At 40.7% G+C, this 20,548-nt stretch overlaps 1 protein-coding gene across 1 annotated transcript in view; it reads left to right on the forward strand.

Moving 5' to 3' along the window:
* Positions 1-20,548, forward strand: part of GPR158 (G protein-coupled receptor 158) — a 319,256-nt gene that overhangs the window by 289,360 nt on the left and 9,348 nt on the right. The window contains exons 8-9 of the mRNA XM_073334275.2: positions 14,502-14,640; positions 20,382-20,487. Of these exons, the coding sequence (XP_073190376.2) occupies positions 14,502-14,640; positions 20,382-20,487 (245 nt within the window). The remainder of the gene's footprint in view (positions 1-14,501; positions 14,641-20,381; positions 20,488-20,548) is intronic.

The following is a 20,548-nucleotide window of genomic DNA, read 5'->3' on the forward strand; positions in this document are numbered from 1 at the left end:
CCGGCCCGAGGACCGACCCTTGGGGCACTCCACTTGATACCGGCTGCCAACTAGACATGGAGCCATTGATCACTACCCGTTGATCCCGACGATCTAGCCAACTGTCTATCCACCTTATAGTCCATTCATCCAGCCAATACTTCTTTAACTTGAAGGGTCATTTTTCCCAGGGACAGCAAAAATCACATTACTAACACCAAAGTGACCCTGCCAAATTTCAAGACTGTACTTCAGTATAGAGGTGCTAGAGCTCAACAAAATGGTTGTAAGAATTTTTTTTTTTAATGGGCAAAACAACCTATTTTTTCTTCATCATGTTCTCAGAAATAGCTGCACTGTTTTAGCTGAAACATTCCAAAAAGATTTAGCCGGAGGCAAGACAACCTGCATGGGAAATTTCAGTCTAAACAGTTAAAAATTGGCAAAGTTATAAGCTGCTGAAAACAGGATCTTATTATGGAAAGTGTCAATCTACTTTAACTATAGGCAGTACTATGAGCTTTGCCTATAACAAATATTGTTTAGGAATATGAAGCAATTCAATTGAATGTGCACTGAAGAGGCAAATTGATTCAAACTAGAAATGTATTTAAATTGCTTGGCTCCCGGATTAACTATGTTCATCTCTATGCCCCTTATAAACTTTTGTGTAATATTTGAAAACCACTGAAATTTTTAATTAAAAAAAACTAAAATGGGATTTAGCCCTAAAAACCTCTAAAATTACAGCATTGTTTCAGCTGACTTTTAATCTAAATTTAACAAAATGATTGAACCTCAAAAAATCAAAATGCATAAGTATAGTATATTACCAAGTTACCAGTCAAATACAGCATACAAATATTCTTTATCACACAGCTACATGTGTGTTTCATTGCAAATGCTTTGTTATTACATCATGATTGCTTTAATTATCCATAGCCAATTAATTTACTAAGGCAAATGAACAAGAAATCGATATTTTGCGCACATATGCAATTATTGTAGCCCTAATTTTCCACCTATCATAGTTAGTGGCAAAATTCCCATTGACTTCAACAGTGCAGGATTAGGCTCCCTGCTAGCAATATTGCCCTTCTTAGTACCTACAGAGGCATGGATCAAATTATGTTATCTTGTCTACACTAGCACACTAAATCGGCACTGTTGTAATCTATCCAGTGGTGTCGATTTTGCGGGTCTGGTGAAAAGTGATAAGTCGATAGCAGAGCACTCTCCTGTTGACTTCAGTACTCCATCTCCCCAAGAGGCAAAAGCTAAGTTGGCGGGAGAGCATCTCCGGCCAACATAGCGCAGTGTAGACACCACATTAGGTTGATGTAAGCTACGTTGCTTAGGGGGTGACTTTTTCACACCCCTGAATGATGTAATTTACATCAACTTAAGCAGCAGTGTAGACCAGGCCTTAGGCACAGTTCCTACACAGGGTTCCATCAAAACAACACGCTTACAGAGCTGTGCTCCTGCTGGCAAACCTGATGCTCAGCAAGGTACCTGCCACTCAGAGGAGTTCCCTCTAGTGCTGTTGACTGAGATGGGGAGGTGCTCCAGGTCTCCTCTTCTTTGGGCACTTTCAGTGGCACTGGCCTGGGTTGGGGAGGCAATCCAGGGCTTCCCTTTCCCTGACCACTTCTTGTGTTGTCTAGGCCTTCCCCTACTCCTGATACTTTTGATACCACAGCCCCGTGGGTGCTTCCCCTTTGCATAGCCACTTCCTGTGCTGTTTGTCTGAGGAGACAGGGAAGAGGTCCCAGGGCTTCCCTGTCACTCAATATCTAGTGGTATGTCAAGCTGGGGGTAAGGAGCTCAAAGTCTCCTCTGTTGTCCCTCTCTCAGCTGTCCTCCATCCTTCACTTTCTCTCTCCTTTCTCTCTTTCCCTCTTTATCTTTTGTGTATGCACACACACACACACACACAGAGTGAAACTGAGGGAGAGGCTGTGGAAGGAGAATGTGGGTGGGAGAGTAGATGCAGTAATGAAGATGGGGTGTGGAATGACTGATGAGAGTGTGGAGTCAGTGCATGGAGAAGCAGGTGGAATAAGGGAGGGGATAAAATGGGGGGGATGGTATGGGCGTGGGAGAGACTGTGTTCAGATGCTTGAGCTCAGGCAGTCATATTACACATTGCTCCCAACTGAAGTCCTTGGGAGTTGTGCCTCAGTAAAGGATTTGGCCCTATGTCATTAATAGTTGCCATATATGGTATATTGCAAAGGAATGCATATTGTTTTTCTTTGAAGATTAAAATGACACTGAAATAAGTACAGCTTAGTTAAAAGGGACAGATAAAACCCTGGTAACAGAATGATCCAGGAAACAATTCAGAACTGAAGAAATATAAAGGGATTACAGATCCTTGCAATGTCTGAAAATCCTTTCAGTCTGTGAAAAGGAACTTTTAATATGAAACAGCATAGCCCTTCAGGTAAGAGGTGGAGTGCAGCGAAGCGTAGCCCTCCAGGTGAGAGGTGGAGTGCAGCGAAGCAGAAAGAGACTCTACAGGGAGAAGAAGAAGAATCTAGGGCATAGTATTTTTTTCTGTTTTAAAATTGTGTTCACTTAGCTTCCAAAAGACAGTCTGAGTGGTTAAATGGATGGAATAGCCGGCTTTCCAGATCATGGCTCAGTGAATTTCAGGAAACGTAACTTGAAATAAGGACAATAGACTGAGGAAATAAAATGCTAGTTAAAACTGAGTAAAATCAAATAGCCTGTGTTACGGGTTTAATTAGCGTTCTAGTCTGTCAGTATTCTGAGAAAAGATGTCCTCAGTGTAATGGAACAGTTATGTGTTTTGCAAGTGGTACCTGCTTCATAATTGCCTCGTAAATGTATAGTAAATCGTAGTTGTTAATGGTTTCGCCTTCTGAAAGAAGTGTATTGAAAGGTGTGCCAGATTAGACAGTGGTTTGGAAGGCCACCTCTAGAGAGCAGGAGCCTTGTACACCCTGCAGAATGCTACTTTACAAACTGAAATCACCACTGGAAAGTACAGTGCGACAGTACGTTTATAAACAGTGGTGCAAGTAAGCAGGTACGGTCAGGTATTCCGTACCATTAAGAAATTTATCGCTAGTACGCCATACCAGAAAGACACATTTTCAGAACCGCAGAGCTCTCCCAGGAACCGCAGTGGTGAAAGGAGCAGAACTGTGGGCTGCCGGGTGGTCCCACGCTGGCAGCTCCTCCAGCACAGCTGTACCGCTCCCAGCCCTTCCACGCAGCTGTCTCCTGTCTTGGGTCTGTACAGCCCGCTGGGGGCAGTACAGCTGTGCCAGAACAGCTGCTGGCGTGGGGCCACCTGGTGGCCCCAGGTTCTGCTCCTTTCACCATTGGGGTTCCCGGGAGAGCCCTGCGCTTCAGAAATCGGCATCCAGCACAGCGGGAGGACAGAGCCCCCCCCAGATAACGTGGGATGGGGAAGGGACAGGGAGAGCGCCTGGGCACCAGGCTGGGGGTGGGGTGGGGTGAGGAGGAGTCATGTGAGGGGTCATGCTAGGGCTTTGGCCCCAGACCCCAGCAAATCTAATGCCAGCCCTGGTGATCCCATTAAAATGGGGTCGCAACCCACTTCGTGGTCCTGACCCACAGTTTGAGAACTGCTGTTCTAATCCTTCTCACGCCATGCAGAATGCATTGCAAGCTCTACACCCTAAAGCCATCAGTCTTTTACACATGCATTTTCCCCATCTGCACGTTTTTGTGTGGATGGTAAAGATTTAGCTACAAATGTGAAAAGTGGATATGAACTGTAGATAAAGTAAATGGCAGCTAGGAGTGAATGTAGACATTAAACCTTTTTATTAAGAAAGTCTAAATCATAGGGAAAGTTATTAAAATGCCAATTAGTGCTAAGATAATTAATAAACTACACGGGCGATAGGAGGCTTTGGAGTCAGAGGCATGTGCATTAAAAGAATACTTCATTGTTCAAGAGCAATAATTAACTTCCACAGACAACTCCCTGTTCTACAATACATTGTAAACATACAGGGCCAGAACTTCTGCTGGTATCAATTGATCGAGTCAATAGAACTACACCAGTCTACATCCGATGAGGGTCTGGTCCACTGTATATAATAAACATGCACTACACAGTGCAAGCTTATCATTGCCCTTCCTCACCGAAATGTGAAAACACCAAAAAAGAACATTTACAAATGAAATTTTAAATTGAAAATGGGGGAGATTCATCTTTGGTACAGTTGACATTATGGTTCTGTTACACCAGGCATGAATAATGGTGTAGAACAGTGGTGGGCAATCTGCGGCACACAGGCTGCACGTGGCCTGTCAGGGTAATCCGCTGGCGGGCCGTGAGAGAGTTTGCTTACATTTACCATCTGCAGGCACGGCTGCCCGTTCCCGGCCTATGGGAGCTCCGGGCGGCCGTGCCTATGGATGGTCAATATAAACAAACTGTCTTGCGGCCGGCCAGCGGATTACCCTGACGGGCCGCAGGTTGCCGACCACTGGTGTAGAATATGGCATGAATTTGGCTCAGTGTATTGGATAACCAAGTGTTCCAAATGAACTAAAAGCATGAAATAGCTGAATTGCTATCAAAATCATGTAAAAATCCATTAAAAAAGCCACTGTTCCTAGGAATTGGGGGATACAATAAAACTGATTAATTGGGTAACACAAAGACTGGGTAAGATGTAATCTAGATAAGAACAAGGTAGTGAACAGTGGGAGAGATCATTTAAAAACTCCATCCATGTATATGGGATATTTAAGTTACACCCTATTTTTGTCTTTTGCCTTCCAATTACATGTACATCAACATATGCTTTCATAGCAACACTTGTCTTACTCTCATATGTGTCTCAATACATCTCTCATTTGTCCATCCACCCTGAATACTTACCTTGCAGTTATACTGTTGTCACTTCGTTTCTGAGGATACATTGTCTTGCCATGTTTTGTGAGCTAATGCTTTCTTTTGCATGCAGATGTTGACAGCTCTGTTTTTTTGCCTCTTCCCTCCCTCTCACCTTTCTTTCTGTAGGAATGGGAGAATGTGCAACCTATTTCTTGTGCCTGATGAATAAGAATAGTCAGTCATAATCTACAAATTTGTTTTGTTTTGGTAAGGGCCTGGTTCTGCAACCCATGGTTATGTCATTTCCAATGAGTAAGCAGTATTCAACATTAGGGCTGGCCAGAAAACAGAAATTCCATTTCACAAAAAATGTCAAGGTTTCAAAATGTGAAACAAAGCAGAGACTTTCTGAAATTTTTCATGAAAAAAAATTGAGAGAAAGACCCCCCCCTAAGTATAGCCAATAGTCCTTTGATTAAGGCACTTGCTTGGGATGTAGGATACCCCGGTTCAAGTCCCTGAAACAGAGAAAGGACTTGAACTTGGACTCCCACATCCCAGGTGAGTGCCCTTACCACTGTGTGCTATTAGTCTGGGGGTGGCATGCTCTCCTATCCATTCCATCTTATAGCAACAAAATGTTAGTCAAAACAGTCCTATTTTGATGAAATGGCGTTTTTCTGTGGAAAAAAGTTTAGTTGAAATTTTTTGACCAGGAAAGGGTTGCACAAAATAGTTTTCAAACATCCAGTAACAAATCCTTCAAGTTGAAATGTACGGAATCATATCCTCTGGAGATTTCAGTTTGGGTAAACAGGAAGCTTGTTGCTCATTGGTCTTTTATGAACAGCTGTGTCTTAAATTTCCAATAAATGCTAAATCTGAGGTGAGGAAAGAGCTGATAAGTAACAGTACTCTCTTCTACTACCCGTTCCAGAAGTCACCCATTAATTGGGACCAGACCTCTCAATTTGCAATGGACTCCAGTCTAGACAGATACAATCCACTTATTTATTTAGTGTATGTAATCCGGTCAAGCGAAGTCACAGTGTTTTTATCAACAATGTTCAAGGCACGAAGACTTCCAGAGAGATGAGTCATTTTTCAGTCCTCAACGTGTGTCATGGTTTGTGGCTGCTCACATTGACATAGTGGACTGTGTATAAAAGGCTACCGAAATTCTGCTGCAGCACAAATTCCATGTCTGGTACGAAACCGGTTGAGACAGCACCATTACCTTTGTGGTAAATAAAACCCAGGTTGACACTGAGTGGGGTCCAAGACAAGATAATTATTTGTCACTATCTCTGCAGACCATGAAGCTCACCATGCATCCTCTACTGTAAATTCCTCACCCGGTAAGCTTATCCACAATGGGCACCATGAGGGCAGACAACCATATGGTGGATTAAACAAGTCTTTAATTAACTGTAGATGTAGCATATCACACAATTTTGTCATGAGATTTCCTATGTTTTCCTCTCTGCGAACACTGGGTGGAGCAATATTGCAGAGAACCAGTAACCATGGTAGAGGAATAGATTTATGTGTGCCTGAAATAATACACATGGTGGAATTAAGTTGTGCGTCGATCATCCTTGTGTAAGACAAGCAAGCCCATAGTGGAGCGCAGTACTCCGCTGCTGCATAACAGAGTGCAAAGGCTGAAGTGTGTATCGTTTGGATGTTAGCATCCCAGGTAGTTCCGGCCAGTATTCTGAGCAGATTGTTGTGCATTTTGACCTTAGTTGCTGTCTTTGTAAGATTATCATAATAGGTGAGAGCTCTATCCAACGTGATGCCTAGATAAACCAGGTGTGAATTATGCTTTATTCGCTGACCATTGAGAACTATATTCAGCTGTCTGCCTGCTTGTGCATGATGTAAGTGGAAAACACTCAAAACAGTTTTACTTTCACTTGGTATCAGATGCCACCAATGACAATAATCGGCCATAGCCACCATATCTGCATTCAAAACACTCTCAAGTATGTCAAAGGAGTGTAACTGAGTGCCGAGGCATATGTCATATGTATAAACAAACTTGTGAGACCTGATATATAGTAGGTCATTCGAAAGTAAAATGAATAATGTTGGAGATAATACTGATCCTTGTGGTAGGCCATTCTTTTGGTGCCTCCAGGCACTTGTTCTGTCACCAGTGTGCACATAGAAATGGTGATTTCTCAAAAACAAAGCCATTGCACACATAAACCAACTTGGTGTAGTTTTAGACAATTTCACCAAAAGGCCCATGTGCCAAACTGTATCGTATGCCATGGTCTGGTCAAGAAAAACTGAACCAGTCTTCAACTTATGTTGGAATCCCTTTTCGATGAAATTTGTAAGTGCCAGCACTTGATCACATGTACTATGACCCTGGCAAAAACCAGCTTGCTCTGGTACCAGCATGCCTTCTACAGATGGTGACATTCTTTGAGAAATCAGACGCTCAAGCACCTTAAAGAAGATGCTTGGGAGTGAAATTGATCTGTAGTTCAAAGGCAAGTGTGGATCTTTTGCAGGTTTCAGCAAGGCGATGACCTTTACTTGGTGCCAGATTCTAGGCAGTCTGGATTCCCGCAGAACTGTTGAAAAACCGAACAAGCTATTCCTGAGCAAGGGTACCCAGATGTTTCATTAATTCAGGTGGAATTCTATCATACCTGGGAGCTGTACCTGTTTTTAAATCATTCAGCACTTTATCCAGTTCCAGATTAGTGAATGCTCCATTTTACTGTCAACTAGATTAATCCTTACGAAACGCCGCCACTCATCATGTACCTGTCGTTTGACACCTCTGTCAACAGGAGCTTTGGCAACCTTCAACAGATGACTGGCAATCTAATTTGAAGTAACTGCCAGCCTGCTTTGTGCCCATGGAAGTTGAGCCACAGCTAGTCGGTGAATTAAGCTCCAGCTCTTCTGGCTTGACCACGTAAAATCAAGCGCCACTGTCACTTCCTGTCATCGAGCCCAGTGAGCGGCATCCAATGATTCTATAAGATGGTCTGCAATCTCCGGATCACCTGAGTCCTCATTCTGCCTCAGCAAGTCTACACAATCCTCATTCAAACATGGAATGTATCCAGGTTGGAAGCCACGTGGAATTGTTGCACTTGCAGCTTTAAAAATGGCACAATAGAAATGACTATTTGCATCTTCCATGGAGATGATGTTTAATGGGATGGTTACGATGCTCTGTTCTAAGTACTATGTATAGGAGCCCCAGTCTGCCTTTCAGAAGTTCCATCTAGGCTTCGGTATGCTCCTTATAATCGAAAGACGCATTCCTATCTGACAGGTTTCAGAGTAGCAGCCGTGTTAGTCTGTATTCACAAAAAGAAAAGGAGTACTTGTGGCACCTTAGAGACTAACAAATTTATTTGAGCATAAGCTTCCTATCTGAGTCAATGATGGATGATATTGGCTATGTGAAAAATCATTAAGTACAGTACATGCTGCTAGCTGCAGGTGATTGGCAAACGATATGACCCAGCACAGGTCTGGGTAGTAGTCCCTAGTCCAACATGCTGAATGGAAGGTATCACACGGCTTAGGGTCATGGACCAGTGCAAGATCATTATTTGTTGCCCACTCCAACTGAACTGAAGCAGAAGAAAGTCTTAGTTAGAACAAGAGCTCTGTTTAGAGATAAACACTAATTAACAGAGGCTGGTGCTCATGTGAATAAGAGATGTCAGAGTGGTCCTCATGTCCCTGCAAAGTATAACAAACTATTTATCCAGGGAGAAAGCAGCAACTACAGTAACGGCACGACTTCCATTACTCTTTCAACAAGAATGAGAGGCCTAAGTAAAACATTTCTTGTACACATGGCTATATGTGAGGTTGCAACACATAGTTCCACCACTAAGGACAGAACGTAATTACATGTTGTATCCTGTAATGAGGGAGATCTTTGTTTAGTCCTCACTTTACCTCCATCGTGCGCCAGTTGCCACCTGACTTTTTGTTTAGTAATGTTATTTAATGACTTCAAAAATGGTGAAGTATTAAACTGAGCTTATAGACATTTTTAATATTATGGCTAATAAAAGAAATCCACACCATTTGCATCTTTCCCTCTGGCTATTTTTGCTTTTGCCCTCCATTTTGCATTTTTGCTGCATATTCTAATTCCATATTTGGTCATTAGACAGTTGATATAATACAGATGCCTATTTCAGGCTTCTCCTTTATAAACTATTTGTAAATATAACGTTAATATAAAGTGTGACCGATTTCATTTAGTGAAATACCACTTTAGTACTTCGTGGACAGAGGTGAAAGTAAGCCGGTGCGCCTCGGTACGGCATACCTGCAAGACCCGGTGCGCTGTACCGGGGTGGATCAACTTCCCCAGGTGCCATTTAAAGGGCCTGCGGCTCCCAGCAGCAACTGGAGCCCCCGACCCTTTAAATTGCTGCCAGAGCCCTGTTGCCGGAGTCCTGGGGTAGTGGCGGTGGGGCTGGGGCGGAGATTTAAAGGGACCGGGGCGGTAGTGGTGGCCAAGCCCTGGGCCCTTTAAATCATCCCCAGAGCCCCGCCACCATTTCCCCAGGGCTCCGGCAGGCTCCAGGAATGATTTAAAGGGCCCGGGGCGGTAGTGGCAGCTGGAGCCCCGTCCCCAGAGCCCTGCTGCCGGAGCCCGGGGGAAGCGGCGGTGGGGCTCTGGGGACGATTTAAAGGGCCCAAGGCTCGGCCACCGCTACTGCCCCGGGCCCTTTAAACCACTGCCAGAGGTCCCAGCTGCCACTGTTACCCCAGGGAGGGGGAAGAAGGCACTTGCTGGTACAGGGTGGGCCAGGGCTGGCTCTGACCCCCCCAGCCCCGCCCCTTCCGCCTGAGGTCCCACCCCTTCCGGGAGCCAAAGCTGGCCCCAGCCCAGCCTCGTACCGGTAAGGCCCTAGATTTACTTTCACCCCTGTTTGTGGGTCAAAATATACCTCACTGCTTCTGTTAAAGATGTCACCATCCCTTTTTTTTAAAAAATAACCCACTACAGTGCTAGTCCAAAACCCTACACCTTACAGTATTTTAATGCAGTTTTACAAAGTCTGCTGTAGCATATCAGTGATATAACATTGCTACACTGCGGAACATTTCTGAGCAGATTTGAGTCAAATATAAATCCTCATTTCAAACCTGGCAGATTTATCATTAAAAGTTGTGTGGCACAAGCTGGCTAGGATAGTGCATGATCAACAATGTTAATCATGCCTGGGGTTGTAACTTCCTCTGCGGTCTTTTGTGTGACCACTATTTAGATGATAGTTGAGACAGTAGTGTTCATTTTCTCCTGTTGAATTAGTTTCAGCACCCCAAAAGTGTGTCCCATGCTCTTACCTGGTTTTAAAAAAACCTCATTTATTTATATATGTACTATCCATCAGTATAATACAGATATTAAAATATCACTGTCTTAATTTTATACTCAGAATCACAATATGTTGCCCAATGCCCACGTACAAAAAAGTGCAGCAAAATTTGGTAACATCTGCCGATTTTCTTTGTAAATTGCAGTGTTAGCCTGAAATTAATTATATAAACCTGATTTTCTTCCTCAAGCACAACTTCTACATGATCTATTTAAGATATGTAATTGGTGCTTTGGCTAATAAATTGTTTCTCAACCAGACTATTTTGTTTGCTATTGTTAATTAAATTATTATAATATTGGGCTTAGCTAGTATATACACTCTTGTTTTACCTTGCATTCTAAAAGCTATTCCCATTTGTGTAGTATACCAGATGTCATGCTAATTATTTTCTGTAGTCAGAAATGCCACCTCTGTGCTAAATCAAAAGCATTGATAGAAACATTTTACATTAAATAGTGGAAATGTCTGCTGTGCTCCAGTATACACATACTTTGAATTCCATTTTTGGCATTAAAGTCATAGTATAAGTGGCTGCTTAGAAAGAGTGATATTGCCTGCATATGTGAAAACTAAATGCACAGAACTTCTTTCAACTTAGAATCAAATTCTGCCATCATTTATACCCATGCAAGCCCACTGAAATTGACCTTTGCTAATTGAAGTGTGGCTTATTCCATTTCACTTGTTTCTTGGGATATTTTAAGAGATTACAGTGCATCTGGAAACATAGTTAAAGTATTCTTTTGATTACAGCTCTGTAAATATAGAGTAACTACGATGCCTTCTTTAGAATTATTCCAGATATACAGGTTCCTTTTTTCAATAAAGGTATCTTCAGAACATGGAGTTTTAAACTTCTTCTCTTTCCATGCACTTAGCCCTATTTATTGGAACTCTCAGTGTTCCACTTAGCCCTTGAAACTTATCACTTTCTCCTTGTATCAGTAACAGATTTGCGGGTTTTCTCACTTAGTTTGGTTGTTCAGGAGAAAGAGAAATGAGAGCCCTAGGTGTAATATTCAGGAATTTGCTCATTCCTTGGCAGCTAGCACTGAGATTTTTCTGTCCTACAGTACTGTTAATAACTGTTTATCGAGGATGACACTGGACTGAAAGACAGAATTTGTGCAAATAGCAGGGGCAATTTGTTCTGGTGGCACATCTCTCAAACTCTGCTGGGTCAATGAGAAATTTCTGTAGACCCTTAGAGGAGCCAATGAATTAGCTGTACCAACATTAGTTTATTACAGGATTATCTTTTTTTTTTTAATTGTATTTGAAGTTAATACCAAGTTAGAACTATACATTTTTTGTGCTGTGGTTCTAGATTTAAGAGAAGAATGTATTTAAAAAGAGAGCACACAAATGAACACCAAATGAATTTGAAATAGTTCTAAGATTGCTGTTTAGCTTGTTAAGGTTTGATTGAATTTAATCGAACCAGAAGTTGTGTGCCATGTACTCAGTCAAGACTTTGGGAGAAAAAAAATTCAGTGGATCTTTCCTAGTTTGGGGATATTAATGAGATATAGTCATAGACTTCACTGGCAGTGTAGCCAATGAAGTGGTAGTGAAATGAAACTAGTACCCAATTCGTCCAGGCAGTCAGTATCGGAGACATGGGAGTGCTGTACTACTACAATGAATGTATTACATTCATTTGAGAAGCCCAAAAATAGACCCAGTCAAAAAAATCACAAAAGATGTACCATGGGTCCCCAAAGAGACACTTTTTAAAATCCCAATCAAACTGTTATTTGTTCCATTTTTAATGGTAATTATTGTTGTTTTTTTGTTGGGGGACATAAAAGAGAAAGAGTAATACAAGTGTGCTACATATTAGCAGTTGTGAGAAGATACGTAACTTTAGGTCAGAAAATGTTATGGACTTAGGGCTGGGTAAACCACTCACATTAAAACAAGAACCACTCAAAGCTTTGCTCAAAACTCACTGATTCTTTTATTGAGGCTCAAAGAAGTTCACATAATGCTGAATTCATTTTCACTTTCTCAAGCCGTTGCACTTCCTGGTTGCATACAAGACCCAAAATAGAATCAGTAGATCTAAAATACTAGGAGAATAATTTCTGACTTAACTCAGAAACTATTTCAGATATGGTTGCAAACTTCCAAACTGTTGCATATTTATCAAAACCAGATTGGTAGCTGTTTTTGCCAATCATTACTTGTGATGTTACCAATTAAATGAAACAGGCGCCCATTATGTAGATAGAATTTTCAAAAAGAAAAATAAAGTAAAACAACAAATCATCTGTATTTTTTACTGTAAGTTTTCTTTTTTGTGGATGGTCAGTAATATTTTTAATACAGTATGAAAAATAAGCATGAAAGTATAAAGATGGAAGGAGCATGTACAGCAAGTTTTCCATTAGCTCATGCAGATGAATTAATTCCAGAGATAGACAGCCACAGTTTTACTTTTTCTCTTTTCTTGTGTTAATAGTGTATGAACTTGCTTCTAATTGAGCATAAGATGTTCTAGGGCAGAGCTACCCAGCACGGTAATGTTTGAATGAGATAATATACTTTTTTGAGAGAGAGAGAGAGAGAGAGAGACAGTATTGTTACTTGATTAGTAACAGTGGCAGTGTATCCTTGACAATTCTTTTCCTCTTTCTCCTGTCTCACATTTCCTGTGTTAGGGCTCAATTTTCCATCAGTTGAAGTCAACAGGAGCTTTGTCACTGATTCCAGTGGGAAGAAAACTGAAAATGATAAGGTTGTTTAGGTACCTACATGGTATGCTGGTTGTTTGCTGATCTAACAGATGAGCCTGTAGCTAGGAGTTATGATGTGGTGAAATGTGACGAAGGCATGTTTCTAATATAACTAACCTGAATTCAGAAAACGACATTATGTATATGAGCATATATATATAATTTAGGGTGGTAAATATAGAGGGATGTCATGAGCGAAATACTAGTCACAAAATTCAGCAAACCCAACGCAACATAGACATCATCATGTCTTGATACTGGCCCAGAAGAGCCATGTTCCAGGAGTTGATCCTGGCAGTGCATGTGGCAAGACAGGGCTGGCCTCTTCCAGCCCAGCTCTCGAGAAGGACATCCCAGAAGAGAAGAGATGAAAGAAACAGGCTGTTCTAATAACCACACCCCTGAGATAGATCCCTGGAATGTGGGATTTTCTGGGCTGATGTGAAAGATGATGTTTGTGTCACAAACAAAATTGTGTCACGGTAAAACATTGACTGAAATACAAACTCTTGAGTGTGAGGTTCAGTTCAGTCCCTTCATACAGGGTTGGTTTGAACTGGCCCTGAGCATTCATCCATCCCTATTTTGTTTCTTTCATCACCTATTTCTTACTTATTAAGGAGAAATGTGTCATGGTTGTAATTACCAAGTCCTTAGGCTCCTCAAAAGAGACTCATAATGTCTATAAAACATAGGCACAACAGAATTAAAGTGAGTAGAGGGTGTACTTTAACCCAGAAGAAATCATTCCAGCTGACAGGTTTCAGAGTAACAGCAGTGTTAGTCTGTATTCGCAAAAAGAAAAGGAGTACTTGTGGCACCTTAGAGACTAACCAATTTATTTGAGCATAAGCTTTCGTGAGCTACAGCTCACTTCATCGGATGCATACTGTGGAAACTGCAGAAGACATTATATACACAGAGACCATGAAACAATACCTCCTCCCACCCCACTCTCCTGCTGGTAATAGCTTATCTAAAGTGATCACTCTCCTTACAATGTATATGATAATCAAGTTGGGCCATTTCCAGCACAAATCCAGGTTTTCTCACCCTCCGCGCCCCCCCCCAGCTGAGTTAGTTGAAATAGAATATTCATATTAAAAAGGCTTATAGACTCTTAACTGAAGTGGCACTTGTAGCTTCCTTTATAACAGGAACCTGAGATAAAAATCAAATATTTATTACAAATAATGTCAAGCTTCTAAGATATCAAGTTCAAAAACAGACAAGAAATTGCTAAAGGTTGGTTTTAACACTTGTAAACTAAAATAGTAGGAAAACATGGAAGCAAAGGTTCCTGGTCTAATGACACATTGTGTAAAAATTAAATGTTTGAAGTTAAATGTTAAATATTAATGTCAATTTTAAAATATCTGAAAGTATATGAATACTTGTGAATGAATGTATATATTTATGATTACATATTGTCTATATGTATATATATTTATATATATACACACATATAGAACATGCTATATAACTTCAGATTTCCTTTATATTTCATCTATAAAACTAATAGCAAATTATTTCTTTTTGTTCTTCTCACAGCTGAATTTTTATTCCTCTTGTGGGGTGTTTATCTCTGCTATGCAGTGCGGACAGTCCCATCAGCATTTCATGAGCCACGTTATATGACTGTTGCAGTTCACAATGAGCTCATTATCTCTGCTATATTCCATACAATTAGGCAAGTGATCTGTAGATCTAGTATTTAACTGTTTCTCTTTCAGGTTTCCTATGGTGCAATTTAAAATGGGTAAACTGGATAGGATGCAAAACAGAAGGACCTCGTAAATATTTTAATCTGCAAATTAAAATGTTATTAAACCTAATGTTCTCATAGGACTGGAAAAATATGTGTAATCAACTTATTAATCATGTGATTTGTTTTTTTAGTATGGCTAGTTTACATGTTCTTTATGTCAATTGGATCAAAAGTTAATATATATAACAAATTAGATTTAGCAGAACTACTGTCCATTTTAATTCATTTACACAGCACACACTGGTTTGTATCTCCCCAAAACTGGCAATTAAGTACGGTATATTAGTTTATATGAATTCTTCCAGATCAGCAAGTGAAAATCCTTGGTTTAAGATAATTACATTGGTTTGTGCATGAAGCATAGTGGTTTATATGCTGGATATAAAATAAAGCAATAATAATATACTGTTTATGTATGTAATACTATAACAAATATATATGGAAATTCATGTTTTATAAGGATTATAATGTACCCTGAATTTAATTGTGGGAAATTATAGTAATGGTAACAAAAAATTGGGGGTCTTTGCGACAGCTGTGGGAAAATGATCAAATTTGGTTTTGCAAAATTTTCACTGAAGAAATAAAATTGTTCTGGAAAATCCAAAATATTGGGATACTCTACAAATTGTCTCACACTATGAGATTCTTATGTCTTTTGTTAAAAGAAAAGGAGTACTAGTGGCACCTTAGAGACTAACCAATTTATTTGAGCATAAGCTTTCGTGAGCTACAGCTCACTTCACCGGATGCATTCCGATGTAGCTCACGAAAGCTTATGCTGAAATAAATTGGTTAGTCTCTAAGGTGCCACTAGTACTCCTTTTCTTTTTGTGAATACAGACTAACACAGCTGCTACTCTGAAACCTGTCATTATGTCTTTTGTTGTCTCCTTTCGCTTTCCTCCTCCTTTTGTCTCCTGGACAGCCACATCCACTCCTAAGGTCTCTTATCATCTCTGTGTTGACCACTCTCAAACCTACCTCTTCCCCTTTCGTTAGGCTCATGTCTCTTGCTGCCTTTCTTATGTCTTCCTAGATGAGTCACAGTTGTCTCAAACCAAACACAGAAAAAACAGAACTTCTCATCTTTCCTTCTAAACTTTCTTCCCTCCCCATTTCCTTCATCACAGCTGACAACTCTACCATGCCACTCAAGCTTGCAACATTGGAGTTTTTGAGAATTCCCCTCTATTCTGTATGTCTGATTTTATTTCCTTTCTGATCAGCTCAACTTTTCAAAAAATCAGTAGATTTCCAGACTCTTTTATTATCATTCTTATAATCCATGCAATGGCCAGAGAAGCTGTCATTTTCTGAACGTGCAGTTCTAGAGACATCTCCCGCCTGTCACTGACTGGAATAGCTGCTTTTCTCAGTGTAAATATAGCACAGTCAGAATAAGGAAGTGGAAAGAATCATATAAATGTGAGATGGAAGTGGCCAGTAGGGCATATTCTCTGTCCCTGCTGCTGAAGAATTATTCCCTTCAGCACAAGATCTAGTGTTTTTTCCTTCCTTGCTGTTTATCATAGTTGCCCTGTGCCTCTCTTACTGTTGGATATATTGGCATTCTGTTGAAATAAGAGATCATACACCATAATTAAATAGGGATGAATGAACTGGTTTGGAAAATGTAAGACCCCTTCTAAAATTTTGAACATTCCCAGAACCCAACATAAACTAAATGTTCTTGCAATGTTTTGTGCATTTATTTTCCCATCCTCTTTCATTTTTATCCTCCTCCTTCTCCCTAAACTCTGGGTGTAACCCAAACAGTCAAAATCCAAGAAGCATTTTCACAGAGTATGTGTGAAAAGTTGGATGCATTGGATGACTTGCAGCATAACCTATTCTGGTGAGATAAACACCATAATATTTGACAGTTCCAGCAGCTTAAGATAGCTTGAGTAAAATTCAGATGAGCATCCAAATCAAACCCTGAACTTTTTGACATTTGCCAGTCATTTACATATGAGGTATCATTCCCTTTTCAAAACCACAATACCCTAGACCACCTCTACATTTGTGTACAGGAATTCCTCTTTTTAAATAGATTTTTATTTAATTAGCATATAAAGATGACAGAGTGAGTCCCTCCTTTCCCATCCATCAGTATTAGCAACAGGACTAGTGGTGGACTGCAACTACTTTGCAGGCAGCAGAAGTGAAACCATGAGGGACCCATGCTGTGGCAAGCTGGGAATGGGCAACAGGAGGTGTATCACTCGATAATTACATGTTCTGTTCATTCCCTCTGGATCACTTGACATTGGCCACTGTTGGAAGACAGGATACTGGGCTAAATGGACCTTTTGTCTGACTCAGTATGGCTGTTCTTATATTCAATTCTCCCACCCATGTATATGATACAGTTTGTTAATGGATACATTGGTGACACGAATCATGGCACATGAGTAAAATGGAGTTACTATGTGGCAGGTCATGGTATTTTGTGATGTAGTTCAAGTTAATTAATGCCATGCTTATGTAATGTATTTAGTCAACATCAAGACACATACAACCTCCTTATAACCATGTGTCATGTGTCAAGCTTGAGTGAAAACTGTCTGTGTAGGAGATGGAACTTCTCAACAACTGGCCACCAATCTGGGTGAGATGGGTTGAGATCAGAACAACCATGAGTCTTTGCATCTTCACAGCAAAATACAAAATCCACTTCTTTGGGCTTGCCTTCCCAAAATAACACCACAGACCACAGTTCAGTCTCTGAAAATTGGAGGAAACAGAGAAATATATGACTGTGTATGCACGGTAATTAGGGGAAGCACTCAAATACCACAGTGATGCATGCCATATAAGAACTTAGGTATATATAGCTAGAGCTGGAACAATAAAATGGTGACAAAATCAGACAACTGTAGAGAAGCGAAATCTCCACCCCTAAGGACAGAATGAGTTCTGCTGGGAATTTTACGCCAAGGTGGTTCAGTTAGGTTACGAGTGGCGCTACCTCCGAAAAGCTTCTACATTCTTCATCTTCAGACAAGTAACATTAAATTCAAAGTGTGAAATGCTTTTTCTGGCTTTCAGCTGTATCAATGGAAATTAAAGAAATTGCCGCCAATCTCATATTTTCTTCCAATCTGATATTTACAAACACACTGCCTTATTGAACAGCATAAGTAAAGGACAGACACATCAGCCCCAATCATACACAGCAGATGGCTAGGGATAGAGGGAGCTCAACCCCCTCCCCCCAAATCTCAGCCCAGGTTACCAACTGCCCTTTGCATACATGTTCAGCTTGAGGCAAAGCCTTGACTTGTACCACGTGATGCTGTGGTAGGCTCCTCCTAGCAGCAAGAGCCAATGAGCTGGAGAGGGGAGATAGGCCCAGGCCAGCCTCATGGGACAGGACAGAGCCACTAGTGCTCAGGATGAGTGTGGGACCAGTCGGGTTTGCTCTTCAACCCCCAGGGTCGCAAGACAGGAGCTGCCACTGCCTGAGGTGAGCGTGGGGCTGGGTGGGCTTGCTCTCCAAGTGCACTCCACCCCCGCCTCCTCTCTGCACCAGGCTTGAGTAGAGCGAGGCCCGGCCCCGCAGGACAGGAGCTGCTGTTTCCAGCATGCCTTCTGCTTGATCTGTGGGTGACAGAATACATCAGTCTCCATGACCCATACAGGCTTTGGCTTCTTGCTAAAAATGCCAGTTAGTGCCCTTGAAATGTCCCTTTATTTTTTATGTTGAGCTGCAGTGCTTTGGAACAATACTCTACGTATTTTTACAAGGCATGGGCAGTAATGGATGTTCTAAAAATGCTATAGTTACATCTGCCAGGCCATTGAACAGCCATCCGACTAGAACACCACGTCATGGGGCACTCGTGGCCCCACCCTGGTACCTCTGCCCCTGCACTCTGACCCCAATGTCCTTTTGCAGTGTTGGTGGTAGAGGCCCTCTCTCCCCTCCCAGAGAGGCTGCGGCAGTTGGCATATGGCTTCCTTGTCCTCCCAGGAATGGTAGCAGGGGCTCCGTTTTCTTAGAGAGCAGAAAGGATCTGCTCTCTCCCACAGAGAGGCAGGTGTGGCAGCACTGTGGGGACCCTAGTACTTATACTGGGGGCCACTGACTAATCAAGGTGGGCTTGCTGTCATACCTCCCACCCAATTGCTATCAAGTTTTACTCAGTCTCTGCCTATTGCCCGAATATATTTTTTTTAAGTAACTTGTACTAATTTTATATGAAAAATATGAGAACTGGTTAACATTTTTCCATCAAAACCATTTAAAAGTAAAATTGGGTTTTTGATCAAATGAAATTTTTGATTAAAAACTTCAACATTTTCCATGAAAAAATTGTCTTTTCATTGACAACTGAAATATTTCCCCCAACTATATTGAAGAAGAGAGATGATTCATCATGGGAGATATAGTCCAACCAAGGAGCCTCGCGTCCTGTAGAGAATGGTGGTATGAGGCAGCCAAACTACAACTCCCAAAAGGCTTTGCAGCAGCATTTCCCGAACAAAATTTTTTTGTTTTTAAATTTTTGCTGAAAATTGAAATTTTTTGTGGAAAATTTAGATGAAAATTACACTTTTGTTTGTTGAACTTTTCCATGGAAAATCCCCCATGTTTTGACCAGCTCTAATATATAACCAAATGATGACTACAATTAGTGACCCATCATATTTCTGGATAACACAAAGTCCAACTGAGTTTTAGAAAAAAAATCTTCCAAAATATTAGTGTGGCAACTTCTGTTTAAGGAAGAGTCTGTTATATTTTATTGTATGCATGAACCAGGATGCTTACAAGTAATAAACAAGAAATTATGTGTATATTATTATAGCATATAAACGAATGTTTCATGCCAGATCAGTGATATTAATAAAAGTATATGGTTATTATAAAATGTATATTAAGTTGAAAGAGGTTGCAAACATCAATTCTATTTGAATTATTTTTTTAAACCTGCATATTACAAGCCAGTGGTACATCCATTCATCCATTCCGTTGCTTACCATTTTGGGGAACTCTCAAAGGCAGATAAATCGAACATCTTTCAGCCAGCTCTAACTGCAGTGCTTATTCTATGACACTTTAAAAAAAGCACAGCAAAGAATTACTTAATATAGCTTCATGTAATTAATTTAGTCAAATTAGCTTTTCATTCACTAGAATTTGCAAGATTGTTAAGCCCTGTAGTATTGAGCTGGGAGCTCCTGCAATCAAGGCCATTTCTGTACTCCCCACTTAGCCCTTCTAAAATGTATTTCAGTTCAGTTCTCTGTGACTATGGCTGGCCAGTTTGTCAGCCCCTTTCTGTAGCTGCAGCTTATTTAGGAAATGTGCTGTAAAATAGAGAAGAATGTGCTTTTGTGAATAATCTAAAAATTGTAGGGCCGAATCCTCAATAAGTGTAAATTATCATAGCTCAGTTGTAGTCAATGGGGATCTGAACAAATAGAGTGAGAATATTTAAGTAAGCTATATTTTTAAAGGTCTGTTTTTTGTGCCCCACAGTTCCTTTGGAGTTATGGTACATGTATAAAGGATGAAAATGTAACTTTTAGTCTATATCAAAGTAATACAAAAGAAACGCATCATTTTATCTTTAATTCAAATTACCTCCAGGAATATTAAGGTTAACATATTAAAAAAGACAAATTGCCAACACTCTGAATTCTATTTTCAGATTTAGTCTTGCCTCAAGACTTCAGTCCGATTGGATGCTGATGTTGTTCTTTGCACACACGCACTTGACGGTGACAGTTACCATTGGGTTACTTCTGATACCTAAGGTATTCTTCTTCTATCTTTTTTCTTCTCAAGTCCAAAGAAAGAACAGTATAATTCCGCAGA

This window comes from Lepidochelys kempii, chromosome 2, assembly GCF_965140285.1.
Source record: "Lepidochelys kempii isolate rLepKem1 chromosome 2, rLepKem1.hap1, whole genome shotgun sequence".
In the NCBI taxonomy this organism is placed as follows: Eukaryota; Metazoa; Chordata; order Testudines; family Cheloniidae; genus Lepidochelys; species Lepidochelys kempii.